The sequence below is a fragment of the Bos taurus genome, chromosome 29 (assembly GCF_002263795.3).
Source record: "Bos taurus isolate L1 Dominette 01449 registration number 42190680 breed Hereford chromosome 29, ARS-UCD2.0, whole genome shotgun sequence".
In the NCBI taxonomy this organism is placed as follows: Eukaryota; Metazoa; Chordata; class Mammalia; order Artiodactyla; family Bovidae; genus Bos; species Bos taurus.
This window is the reverse complement of record NC_037356.1, coordinates 6,334,403-6,349,016: the sequence shown is the minus strand read 5'-3', so window position 1 is coordinate 6,349,016 and position 14,614 is coordinate 6,334,403. Positions and strand designations below refer to the sequence as shown.

Here is a 14,614-nt window from a genome sequence, read left to right as displayed (position 1 = left end):
TCATATTAGAACTCTGTTGGTATCATGGTAGAGTACAGGAGAGGGAAAGTGTCCTATAGTATTCTGATTAAATTTCAATCTTTTAGTTGGCCAGTGTCTTCGGGCTATGACTGTCATGAGTGTTTCTGCAGTGGTATAGCTTCTTGATTTTTCCACCTCTGATCTCCCTTTTTAGTTGTCATATTCCCAATCTGTTTCCTAGAAGCCCTGACCCATGTAGCCTTAAATGAGACAGGAAGGCTGGAAGAGGCTGGACTGAGGAGTTCCCTTCCCCCTACTGGAATACTACTCTGGTGGTTATTTCCTCTGGATTGAAGGGCTTTGGTGTGGAGAAGACCTCTGTGCGTATTTCACAATGGATACTCTTTCCCTCCCCCAACACAGCCAGGAGAGGATCTTTCTCAGATCTTTATTGTGAAAACTGGACAGAGTTCCTGGAAGTAAAAGCCCCACATGTGTGGGAATCCCCCTAAGACTATGGGTCCCAGGAGTGTCTCTCATCACTAGCCGTCCATCTCATCACTAGCTTCTCTCATCACCAGTCTCCAGGCATTTATCAAAGTGTTTGGGTTTATGGATCTAGCTTCTCCTCCTGAAAAGGGAATAGCAGTTGAGTTCCTCTGCTTGCAGTTATCTCTGCAGTTTGGGGAGAAGTAGTCTGCTCTGTGACCTCGGTTCTCTCATAAGTCCAAGAAAAGTTATTGATTTTCCACTTATCTAGCTTTGTCTTATTGTAAGGATGGAAGTGACCAGACATCCGTGCTATTTTTATACATAAAACACATTCCTCCTTGTTTTTGTCTGTGATCAGCTTAACCTTTTCCTAAACCCTCTCTTGTGCATTTCATTGTTGCCCAGGCTTCCAGAAAACCATCTAGATGCAGGTTAAATAAATCTTTGGTAAGAAGATAATTTGCTTCCCAAAATGTCAGTGTGCTTATCCAAGTTAAACATTAGTATTCTGATGTGAGCCATTCTAGACATGGTGTGATGAAATTAACTGAAGATGAGAACCACTGATGAAGAATTTAAACAGGATTAATACCTTCATTTTAAAAGGTGGATAAGGTAGGTGAGCACATTAATGGTTTCATCCATTATATCTCTTGGTGCTAAGAATTGATGTCCTTGTCCTATTTAGGTAAAGAATTTTTATTTCTTGGCAGAAATAAGATTATATATAAACTGAACTATAAGAGTAATTTTTCTCAATTGACAAAAGGCACAATGTCTGCCTGAAGCTCTTATATAATAGCTCATTGTATATTGGACTGTTTCTAAATCAGCCAAAGTTTAATAGGGATGGGGAGAGATTAATTATCAGAGGGCCTCCTTCTCATTAAAAAATAGATTTACCACTTGCAAACTGCTGAATATTGTTTCTGCTGCTGCTGCTGCTAAGTCGCTTCAGTTGTGTCCGACTCTGTGCAACCCCATAGACAGCAGCCCACCAGGCTCCCCCGTCCCTGGGATAATATTGTTTAAACATGTTTAAATATAACTTCAACATTTAATACTAATAAAAAGTCTTATAAAATAGTGTCTATGTTATAATTCTTTTTGTTAAAATATATATATAGTGTTATATTTGCATATTTAAAAAACTAACAGAAATATTAAGCAAGTATGTGTGTTTTTTTTTAATTTTCTCCTTTTTGCATGTTTCTATTTTCTGAATTTTGTGTAATGAACAAGTAATGCTTTCATGAAAAGAAGAAAACCATAGACATCAAAATAAGAAGAGTAGTTCATAAAATACAGGACTTGAAAAGAATTTGGGATTTATTTGTTAAGCCAGTTAAGCCAGTTTCTAATTTCTTCACTTGAGGAAATGGAGGTACACACCAAAAAAAAAAAAAAAAAATTCCTCTTGAATACTGTTTCCCCATTGCTGCTTAAAGAATAATAACCATTTTAAAAGAGCTAGTTCAAATATGCACAGCTTTGGCATTTCTGTGATAGCATGTCTCACATCTCTCACCAGCTGTAACTTCTAGTATAACATGAATCATGAAGAAGAGAAAGATGCTGTGGGGTGAAGACGGCGTCTCCTCACCATCTGTCCAACGCTTAGCCATATATTTCAGTTGTTGTTGCTCAGTCACTAAGCTGTGTTCAACTCTGAGACCCCGTGGACTGCAGCACACCAGGCTCCATTCCTTCATCGTCTCCCAAAGTTTGTTCACATTCACATCCATTGAGTCAGTGATGCGATCTAACTGTCTCATCCTCTGTTGCACCTTCTCCTTAGATTTCAGTCTTTACCAGCATCAGGATCTGTTCCAATATCTTACTTATGCTATTTTAATTAACCCTTTAATCTTTTCAATTAATTAATTTTTATTGACGTAGAGTTGACTTACAATGTTTCAGGTGTACAGCAAATTGATTAGTTTATATTGTACACACACACACACACACACATATATATGCATACATTGTTGTTATTTAGTCACTGAGTCATGTCCAACTCTTCTGCAACCCCATGGACTGTAGCCCGCCAGGATCCTCTGTCCGTGGGATTTCCCAGGCAAGAATACTGGTGTGGGTTGCCATTTCCTTTTCTTAGTGATCTTTCTGACCCAGGGATTGAACCCGCATCTCCTGCATTGGCAGTCAGATTGTTTACCACTGAGCCACCAGGGATGCCCATGTGTATATATACTTTTCAGATACTTTTCCATTATGGGTTATTACAAGACATTGAATACAGTTCCCATTAGAGGTTATTTTAAGACATTGAATACAGTAGGTCCTTGTTTATCTATTTTATGTATAGTAGTATATATGTGTTAATCCCAAATTCCTATTTTACCATTCTACTCCCTCCCCCTTTAGCAACCATAAGTTTTTCCTATGTCTGTGAGTCTATTTCTGTTTTATAAATAAGTTCATTTGTATCCTATTTTAGATTCCACATATAAGTAATATAATATGATATTTGTCTTTATCTACCTATTTAATTCACTTAGCATGGTAATTTTTAGGTCCATCCATGTTACTGAAAATGGCATTATATCATTCTTTTTTATGGGCTGAGCAATATTCCATTGTGTGTGTATATATACATATATATATATATATATATATATATATATAAAAATATATATCACATCTTCTTTATCCATTCATCTGACATTTAGGTTGCTTAATTAATCCTTGCAATACCTTCATGACTTAAATATCACTCTCATTATTCAGATGAATAAAAGAAAAATTAAACAGGTTAAAACATTTTAGAGTTTTAAAGTTGTCTTAACGTTAAGACAACTTTGTCAAAACCCACAGAACTTGAGTTTTACGTAGGTTCATATTTCTTCAAAACTAAATATATAGTAAATACTCAGAAAATGTATTTAATAATCGAGGTATTTATCAGCAGCCTACTTATCCTTCAATTAATTCACAATGAAAACAACTGTGACCACAACTAGCATTTGAAGTCCGGATTTTTTAAACAAATAGAATTCTTTTTCATCACCAAAAAGCAATCATCACTGCTGCCGTCTGGCTTCCTTGTTCTCGTCTTTATTGTACTTCAAAAAAAAATTTTTTTTAAACTTCTCTGTCTACTTGAAACATCACTTTTTTTTTTTTTTTTAGATACCAGCTTCTTGCACAAAACTTTTGCCTCCGAGCTTTAATTCTAGAGCTAAATAACAATAGCTTATCTATTTAGCACTTTCCTAAAAACTACCACGTTGGAGAATTTGTTTGGAGACAGATGGGATAGATATTATTACTTTCATTTTAAGGATGTGAAGGCTAAACCTTCAAGAGTTTCTGTGATTTGCTTATGAGCTTATGCAGTGTATACAGCTCTTAAATCACAAATCTCGGACCCAAGGGGAGTTTTCTGACCCCAGATCTAGTGTTCTTCCCTCTGTGCTATGTGGTCTGGTCATACAAAGGCATTGTCTTTGTCACCCCTGTAATTATCCACTACATGTTCTGTTATACTTAGTTTCACTTCCGTCCCTACTGGACAGTTTTGATCTCTTAGCTTTTTAGCTTTTGTTCCTGTCAGGGTTTTTCATTGCTTGCAACAGAAACTCACTCTGGCTGAATTAAAAAGGGAACAAATTTGCTGAAAGAATAATGGATAATTCAGGAGATCGTGGAGATGCAGGTTGAGAAACAGGTAAGAACGAGAAAGGAGGGCAGCAGCCAAATCATCTGCCAAAGCTGTGCTCTCGAACACAGGCTGCCTCTGGGCAGCACTTACCTTTACTGATACCTCTGATCTCATGCTTATAAACAGGATGATGTTAGCACCACTGCCCTTGCCCACTGCTAGAATGCTTTTCCGTTGTCCTTGCTTTTTCGTATCAGTATCTCCTGTTTCAGTCTTGAATGGGTATGTCTGATTGGCTGAGTATTGATCATGTGGTCATACTTTAGCTTTCTGGGAAGCTGGGAAATGGTAAGTGCTAAGTATGTTTACCTTCTGTCATGGAAGGTGAGCTCTTTTTCTCAACAAGACTTATGAAGTATGTGTGCATGCATGCTAAGTCACTTCAGTCATGTCCAACTTTTTGTGACCCCATGGACTGTGGCCCACCAGGCTCCTCTGTCCATGAGATGCAAGAATACTGGAGTGGTTGCCATGCCCTTCTCCAGGGAACCTTCCCAACCCAGGGACTGATGCATTGCAGGCAGATTCTTTACCGCCAAACCAACAGGGACAGCCCTCATTAAACATATACTTCTCTAAATATAACAAGGAGGTTGAAATAAAGTCCCCTACCATGATCAAAAAATAGCCAACTTCTAATACTGATTCCAATTTAGTTTTGCATGTTCTTTCTTTGGGTGAACTTTCTTTGAGATAAGAGACATATATTATTTATGACTATGTCTCGGTTGTCACTCAGCCAATAATTACACTTGCTCTGTGGCATTCTGAAGGGTTTTAACTTGTCATTTAACTTTCACTTATCATCTAAGAAATTCCTTTTCCAAAATTATCCTCTAATATTTCTCTCAAATGAGTGGATTTCATCAGGGCCTGACAGCATGAACTGTGGCTTTACAAAATCTTTTCAAAGCATGAAAACTATGTTTGGTATATTTCCATGGCTTTAGATTTTAAGATATGCCTTGTTATTTTACTTTAAGAACTCCAGATATTTCTTCAACAACAATAGGTTTCTGATTCTGAATAATCCTTTCCTCTGCAGTATTTTTGAACAGTGGCTTCGAAAGTATCATCCTCTTCAAGATGTTTATCCAGAAGCTAATGCACCCATTGGGCACAACCGGGAATCCTACATGGTTCCTTTCATCCCTCTCTACAGAAACGGTGACTTCTTTATTTCATCCAAAGATCTAGGCTACGACTATAGCTACCTACAAGATTCAGGTAAAGCTCAGTTTCTTTCATATGAATTGCTCAGTCTGATGTGACCAATCTTTTTTGAGAGTGTGCAAAACCTTATGATTTTAAAGTGTTATCCCCCAATGTTTTAACTTGGAAAGTGCATTATAATCCTTAGTTCATCACTGATTTATTATTACATGGCCCAAGCTGAAATAATCTTTAAGCTCTTATCCATTGTGCTTAATATAAGGCATTCTGTGTGTGGCAACCTGGGAAGAGCACAAGAATTAAAATCAGAGAGTGTGAGACCTGATGCTAACAGACTTTGGTGTGACCTTGGGAATTCTGACTTCCATTCCCTGAATTTCAGCTTCTTAACCTAAGATATTGGGAATATAATACCTCAAAGAGATATTATGATAATTAAGGGCATTAAGAACCTAGTGCAGTCTGCACAAGAAAAATATCTACCAGTTTTAGAATCATCTTTGGGAGCTTCCTGCTAGAGTTATCAAGAAAACCTGTGAACATTTTGATATTAAATCCTATTAATAATAATAATGCTAATAGACATAATAATAATAATTGCTGTGACTATGATTAAGGTAGTGTTATAAAAGCCTAGGATTGTAACTATACCTAGGCTTTGAATAATCTTCCTTAGTTTAAGTATGTGTGTATTTTCTTGATAAATGAGGAACAGATAGCAAAGTTCCCACACAATCTGAGAGTCTACTCCATACTATACATGCATTATTAGTCAGAATATATTAGGTAAGTATTATTATCCCTAGAATAAGGTGAGGACATTGATGCTAAAACAATCTCAGTGACTTTCCCAGTATCAAATACAAGCATACGTAAGAGCCAGATTTCAATTCTACAGGGTCCTCTCCACTTAACAGAAGATGGTCAAAAGCAATAAAACAACACAGAGCTTGTGGATAAGAGGTATTCAACAAGCACTGATGTTTCATTATATTCATGGATAATTCATGAAAAGGTGAATAAATTAGTAAAATTAAATGAACAGATAAATGACATTTATCAACTTCCTACCTCTTGTTACACCTTAGTGACACATACATTAATGACATACCTCTAGCGTCAAAGAGCTCTAAATTCGGTGTACAAATCAGACCATTGGCAAAGAAACTATGAAACATCAGGCTGGGTTAATTGCAGTAAAGGAGTCATAAACAGAATACTACGGGAGCACAGAGGAGAAAGCAATGACTTCAGAATAGTTCAAACTAGAGAAACAAGATGAGGCCGTGAAAGGTGAGTGGGCAGGTACCAGATGGAAAAGAGTAGGGAGTATTCTAAACTAAAAGAATAACAAAATAGAGGTATAAAGTGTACTATATATTTCTGGAATGCTAAATTGTCCAATTTGAGAAGCATGAGCAACGGGAAATTACACAGATGTGATAAACTGAATCACTTCATAATAGCCAACACATTATGAATCTTTTTAGGTGTCATGAACTCTTCTAGATGTGCTGTATGCATTATTTGCTTTAACCTTCATAACTACCCTTATGAAGATACTATTATTTCTTTTTCCAGATCATAGATGAGAAAATAGAGGCGTAAAGCATATGAATAACTTGTCCCAGGCCATCTAGCTAGTATGTGGCATAGCAGAACCACACTTTAAGGTCAACAGGAGAATCTGTATTTTATCAATATTCTCTTGCCCTTTGGGGAGCCATTGGTTGGACAGATATGGGTTTGATTGACCTGTGCTGTTTTATCTGAAGATCATAGCCAATGGGAAGAGGACTAAAATGGCTGGTGGAGGAGATCTGCTGCTGCTGCTGCTGCTAAGTCGCTTCAGTCGTGTCCGACTCTGTGGTACCCCGTAGACGGCAGCCCACCAGGCTCCCTCGTCCCTGGGATTCTCCAGGCAAAAACACTGGAGTAGGTTGCCATTTCCTTCTCCAATGCATGAAAGTGAAAAGTGAAAGTGAAGTGGCTCAGTCGTGTCTGACTCTTCATGACCCCATGGACTGCAGCCTGCCAGTCTCCTCCGTCAATGGGATTTTCCAGGCAAGAGTACTAGAGTAGGGTGCCATTGCTTTGAAAACCTTAAGATCACTGTGAACAGGGTTAAGATGTGATAAGGGTGGAGTGTGGAGAAGTGATAAGGGGGGTGAATTCCTGTGAGTCAAAAAGAAGGGTCATCTCCAGTGACATGTTTCCCCTTCCTTCTAGAAACACCCATAGTGTGTAAAGAAAGGAACATGTTGATAACAGTCTTTCAAAGATTCACCATCAGGATTTTATGATTTCCATTCCCAGAACATAATAGACTCTTTCATGGGCTCATGCTTTTGATCACACTATTCTCTCTAGCTAAATTCTGATCCTCTTCATCTATTTGTCAAACTCTCAGATACAAAATAATTATATATATATATATGTATATATATATATATACACACATATACACACAGTCATGTTTAATCACTCCTTTGTTAGAATTGCATGCTAGTTTTTCTACATATGATTTGTCCCCCTCTCTACCTTGGCTGTTGTAGGAGGAAATGGCAACCCACTCCAGTATTCTTGCCTGGAAAATCCCATGTACAGAAGAGCCTGTTGGGCCACAGTCCATAGGATCACAAAGAGTCAGACAGAATTGAGCAACTTCACTTTCTTTCTTTCTACTTTGGCTGTAAGCCCTACAAAATCAGAATTGATATCTTGCAAGCTTCTCTAGTCTAAATACCAAAGAATATCTGGTATGGGGTAAAATCAATGAATTAAATTGAATACAAGTGATATTTATCATGAAGAATAAATGCATGTAAGTATGACTTACATGTAATTACACACAAATAAAGTATACTTAACCCAATCCAGTATTCTTGCCTGGGAAATCCCATGGACACAAGAGCCTGGTGGGCTACAGTTCATGGGGTCACAGAGATGGACACAACTGAGGGCCTAACACTTTCTTGTGTATAGTACAATACATATAAATAAAGCTTGCTAAAAAAAAATATCACACCGCTTAATACTCAGGTCATTTTTAGATATTTTTAATGTACCAGGAGAAATATCAATAACCTCAGATATGCAGATGACACCACCCTTAAGGCAGAAAGTGAAGAGGAACTAAAAAGACTCTTGATGAAAGTGAAAGTGGAGAGTGAAAAAGTTGGTTTAAAGCTCAACATTCAGAAAACGAAGATCATGGCATCCGGTCCCATCACGTCATGGGAAATAGATGGGGAAACAGTGGAAACAGTGTCAGACTTTATTTTTTGGGGCTCCAAAGTCACTGCAGATGGTGACTGCAGCCATGAAATTAAAAGATGCTTGCTCCTTGGAAGGAAAGTTATGAACAACCTAGATGGCATATTGAAAAGCAGAGACACTACTTTGCCAACAGAGGTCCGTCTAGTCAAGGCTATGGCTTTTCCAGTGGTCATGTATGGATGTGAGAGTTGGACTGTGAAGAAGGCTGAGCACTGAAGAATTGATGCTTTTGAACTGTGGTGTTAGAGAAGACTCTTGAGAGTCCCTTGGACTGCAAGGAGATCCAACCAGTCCATTCTCAAGGAGATCAGCCCTGGGATTTCTTTGGAAGGAATAATGCTAAAGCTGAAACTCCCATACTTTGGCCACCTCATGCGAAGAGTTGACTCATTGGAAAAGACTCTGATGCTGGGAGGGATTGGGGGCAGGAGGAGAAGGGGATGACAGAGGATGAGATGGCTGGATGGCATCGCTGACTCGATGGACGTGAGTCTGAGTGAACTCCGGGAGTTGGTGATGGACAGGGAGGCCTGGTGTGCTGCGATTCATGGGGTCGCAAAGAGTCAGACACGACTGAGCAACTGAACTGAACTAAACTGAATGTATTTCAAGCCTTCTATTGCACTAGGTATTTTTTAGGTGATTTTATTGGTTTATTTATTCCTTTTACATACATATGTTTAGTAACTGTCTTGTACAAAGCATTCTTTTAGACACTACAAATACAGTGGCAAGCAACGTAGTCTCCTCCTAATGAAAGAGAAAGACCTTAAACCACCACGTTCCTAATGACTCATTTATTTAGAGATGTGCCTATCTCTAGGAGTCAATGAAGTGACATTTCAGAGAATATCCATGACAGGAGGAATTCATTAGTTGAAAAGGGAGTCTTGATCATGAATTTGGGCCAGACTGCTAGGATAACAGATTCATTAATGAATTTTAAACAAATCAGGGTCGAATTTGAGTTTTCATAAGATTATGTTTGCTGCAGCGTGTAGTAAGTTTTATGGCAGTCGCAAAGCACATTCAGGGAGGCTGATGAAAATGCTATTACAAGTATCCAGGGGAGAGCTGAAGGAAATTTGAATTGCAGCAGCAGTGATAGGAGGCAAGGTAGAAAGGACAAAAGAATTTGAAGTTATTTTGAAAGCAAAATTTATGGAACTTGGAAAATGATTTATGTAATAGATGAGAAAGAAGGAAATATTAGAGATGACTTTAAGCTTTCTGGCCTATGATAAATGGTGATTGAATTCATTAAGGCAGTAACAATAGGAACAGGGCCAGACATGGAGAGAATCTCACGGTGGTATCCATTACACAGTGAAATGGGGTGAATGGCACATCAGAGTCAAGATGTCTCTGAGGTAGCTAGATGGCCTCGAACCTCAGAAGAGATTGGGGCCTGTAGATGCTGATGTGTGAGACATGAGCATATAAACTGCCAGTCTTTACAGTCCTTTATGATCACAATGCGGTAGTGACTTTCATGCTCCACCTCATTGTATGCATGCATGTGTTCATGCTCAGTTATGTTCAACTCTTTGCAACCCCGTAGACTGCAGCCTACCAAGCTCCACCTCATTGTTCCTTCCCTAATGTCCAAATGGGTACTCTTTACCGAAAAGGCAACAAGAAGTATTAGAGAAGAAAAGGGAAAGAAGTATCACATTAAGGGATTAATGGTATTTATTTTTTATTTATAGTTAGATTTTTTAAAATAAAATTGATTTTAAATGTTTTATGTATTTACAGTATTTTCATACAGCTGTGAATTTGCACAAGTTTTAGAAAAGTTTTGCTTTAAAATAAATAACAATTGTTGCCTATTTTCCATTTTATGAATTATTCTAGTGCTCCTATAGTACTTTCAAGGAGTTTAAGTTTTATCTCTATTAATTGCTAAACTTTAACCACCTTACTAAAAATGTCTTTAAATTTTTCAATATAATTTAGTTCAGGCAGTTAATTATTCATCATTTAGGCAGACATGTTTATAATTAAGGCTGCTGATAATTTCTTGCTTTAGTCAAACATTTTCTCTTATAATTGAATATAGCGATGTTTTAAAAAATTGAGTAGCAGATCATTTTTTCACATTCATAACTGGTTAAAAGATGAAACCGAAATGGGTTGAATCCTGTTGGCAAATGTACTCCTGCTTTCTATATGGTGCTACTTTGCTAAGAGCTTCCTTCTTCTAATATATTCCAAAAGACTTGACATTTGATTTTAAAAATGAGAGGAGGATGCACGTGTCACTTTCAATTCTGGTTTCCTTGGTGTGTATGCCCAGCAGTGGGATTGCTGGGTCATATGGCAGTTCTAGTTCCAGTTTTTTTAAGGAATCTCCACACTGTTCTCCATAGTGGCCACACTACTGTGCAGTGCCACTTTCAGGGGAAGAGGGTTCCCTTTTCCCCACACCATCTCCAGCATTTATTTTTTTGCAGACTTTTTGATAGCAGCCATTCTGACTGGCATGAGATGGTACCTCATTGTGGTTTTGATTTGCATTTCTCTGATAATGGGAAATGTTGAGCATCTTTTTATGTGTTTGTTAGCCATCTGTATGTCTTCTTTGGAGAAATGTCTGTTTAGTTCTTTGGCCCATTTTTTGATTGAGTAGTTTATTTTTATGGTATTGAGCTGCATGAGCTGCTTGTATATTTTAGAGATTAACTCTTTGTCAGTTGCCTTGTTTGCTATTATTTTCTCCCATCCTGAAGGCTGTTTTTTCACCTTGCTTATAGTATTCTTCTTTGTGCAAAAGCTTTTAAGTTTAATTAGGTCTCATTTGTTTATTTCAGCTTTTATTTCCGTTACTCTGAGAGGTGGGTCATAGAGGATCTTGCTGTGATTTATGTCAGAGAGTGTTTTACTTATGTTTTATAGGAGTTTTATAGTTTCTGGTCTAGGAGTTTTATAGTTTCTGGTCTTACATTTAGATCTTTAATCCATTTTGAGTTTATTTTTGTGAATGGTGTTAGAAAGTGTTCTAGTTCCATTATTTTACAGGTGGTTGTCCAGTTTTCCCAGCATTACTTGTTAAAGAGATTGCCTTTTCTCCATTGTATATTTTTGCTTCTTTTGTCAAAGATAAGGTGTCCATAGGTGCATGGATTTATCTCTGGGATTTCTACTTTGTTCCATTGATCTATATTTATGTCTTTGTGCCAGTACCATACTGTCCTGATGACTGTCAGTCAACCAGTTCAATTGCTCAGTCATGTTTGACTCTGCAACCCCATGAACCGCAGCATGCCAGGACTCCCTGTCCATCACCAATTCCCGGAGTTCCTCCAAACTCATGTGCATCGAGTCAGTGATGCCATCCAGCCATCTCATCCTCTGTCATCCCCTTCTCCTCCTGCCCTCAATCCCTCCCAGCATCAGGGTCTTTTGCAATGAGTCAACTCTTCACATGAGGTGGCCAAAGTATTGGAGTTTCAGCCTCAGCATCAGTCCTTCCAATTAACACCCAGGACTGATCTCCTTTAGGATGGACTGGTTGGATCTCCTTGGAGTTCAAGGGACTCTCAAGAGTCTTCTCCAACACCACAGTTCAAAAGCATCAATTCTTCGGCACTCAGCTTTCTTCACAGTCCAACTCTCACATCCATACTTGATGACTGTAGCTTTGTGGTATAGTCTGAAGTCAGGCAGGTTGATTCCTCCAGTTCCATTTTTCTTTCTCAAGATGCTTTGGCTATTTGAGATTTTTTGTATTTCCATACAAATTGTGAAGTTATTTTTTCTAGTTCTGTGAAAAATACCATTGGTAGCTTGATAGGGATTTCATTGAATCTTTAGATTGCTTTGAGTAGTATACTCATTTTCACTATATTGATTCTTCCAATCCATGAACATGGTATATTTCTCCATCTATTTGTGTCATCTTTGATTTCTTTCATCAGTGTTTTATAGTTTTCTATATATAGGTCTTTTGTTTTTTAGGTAGATTTATTCCTAAGGATAAATGGCTAAGCTGGTAAAGCGTCTGCCTACAATGCGGGAGACCAGGGTTCAATCCCTGGGTCGGGAAGATATCCTGGAGAAGGAAATGGCAACCCACTCCAGTACTCTTGCCTGGAAAATCCCATGGATGGAGAAGTCTGGTAGGCTACAGTCCATGGGGGTAGCAAAGAGTCGGACACGACTGAGCAACTTCACTTTCACTTTTTATTCCTAAAGATTTTATTCTTTTCATCACAGTGGTGAATGGAATTGTTTTTTTGCACTGTTTACAATAGCTAGGACATGGACAAACCTAGATGTCCATTGGCAGGTGAATGGGTAAGAAAGCTGTAGTATATATACACAATGGAATATTGCTCAGCTATTTAAAAGAACACATTTGAATCAGTTCTAATAAGCTGGATGAAACTTGAGCCTATTATACAGAGTTAAGTAAGTCAGAAAGAAAAACACTAATATGATATATTAATGCATATATATGGAATTTAGAAAGATGGTACTGACAACCCTATACGTGAGACAGCAATAGAGACACAGATATAAAGAAAAGACTTTTGGACTCTGTGGGAGAAGGCCAAAGTAGGATGATTTGAGAGAATAGCATTGAAACATGTATATTACCATATGTGAGATAGATCATCAGTCCAAGTTCGATGCATGAAACAGGGCACTCAAAACCGGTGCAATGGGACAACCCTGAGGGATGGGATGGGGAAGGAGATGGGAGGGGGGTTCAGGATGGGGAACACATGTACACCCATGGCTGATTCATGTCAATCTATGGCAAAAACCACTACAACATTGTAAAGTAATTAGCCTCCAATTAAAATGAATAAATTAATTTTTAAAAATGAGAGGAAGAGGCATGCACAATAATTGGAATATTTCATTCTGCACACGGGATTTGATGAGGTCTCTGTTGTTCGTGGATTTGTTCACTTATGCTTGCCTATGTGTATGCAAAGGTGTATCCTGTTCCTTCTGCCAGGAATGGCTTGCCATCAGCATCCTACATTCAAGTTCTAATTCATTCTACTCAGAGGGATAGTCTCCTAGGATGCCTTCTCTGATTCCCCAGACAGATAGAGGAGGTCTTTTCCCTGTGATCCCATTATATCTTTTACATGCTTTCATTAGAACAGCATTGTTCTTAAAACAATTTGTTTACTTGTCAGGCTCCTCTTCCAGTTATTGTTTCCTTCAGGCCAGGGGCTCTGATCCTTTCACATGTGTGAACAACCAAGTGGCATATATTGTGTCTCAGTAAATGTTGCTGTATGAATGAATAAATAAATAGAAGAATGAAAGATAAATAAAGATACACTACTTATGTGCGTGGATTTATCTCTGGGCTTTCTATTTTGGTCCATTGATCAATATTTCTGTCTTTGTGCCAGTACCATACTGTCTTGATAACTGTGGCTTTGTAATAGAGCCTGAAGTCAGGTAGGTTGATTTCTCCAGTTCCATTCTTCTTTCTCAAGATAGCTTTGGCTATTCGAGGTTTTTTGTATTTCCATACAAATTGTGAAATTGTTTGTTCTAGCTCTGTGAAGAATACCGTTGGTAGCTTGATAGGGATTACATTGAATCTATAAATTGCTTTGGGTAGTATACTCATTTTCACTATATTGATTCTTCCAATCCATGAACATGGTATATTTCTCCATCTATTAGTGTCCTCTTTGATTTCTTTCACCAGTGTTTTATAGTTTTCTATATATAGGTCTTTAGTTTCTTTAGGTAGATATATTCCTAAGTATTTTATTCTTTCCGTTGCAATGGAGAATGGAATTGTTTCCTTAATTTCTTTGACAAAGGAGGCAAGAATATACAATGGATTAAAGACAATCTCTTTAACAAGTGGTGCTGGGAAAACTGGTCAACCACTTGTAAAAGAATGAAACTAGAACACTTTCTAACACCATACACAAAAATAAACTCAAAATGGATTAAAGATCTCAACGTAAGACCAGAAACTATAAAACTCCTAGAGGAGAACATAGGCAAAACACTCTCCGACATACATCACAGCAGGATCCTCTA

At 37.9% G+C, this 14,614-nt stretch overlaps 1 protein-coding gene across 1 annotated transcript in view; it reads left to right on the top strand.

Annotated features, from left to right (window-relative positions):
• The window catches only part of TYR (tyrosinase), a 109,079-nt gene that overhangs the window by 86,472 nt on the left and 7,993 nt on the right, over positions 1-14,614 (top strand). Inside the window, 1 exon segment of the mRNA NM_181001.3 lies at positions 5,181-5,362. Within this exon segment, the coding sequence (NP_851344.1) occupies positions 5,181-5,362 (182 nt within the window).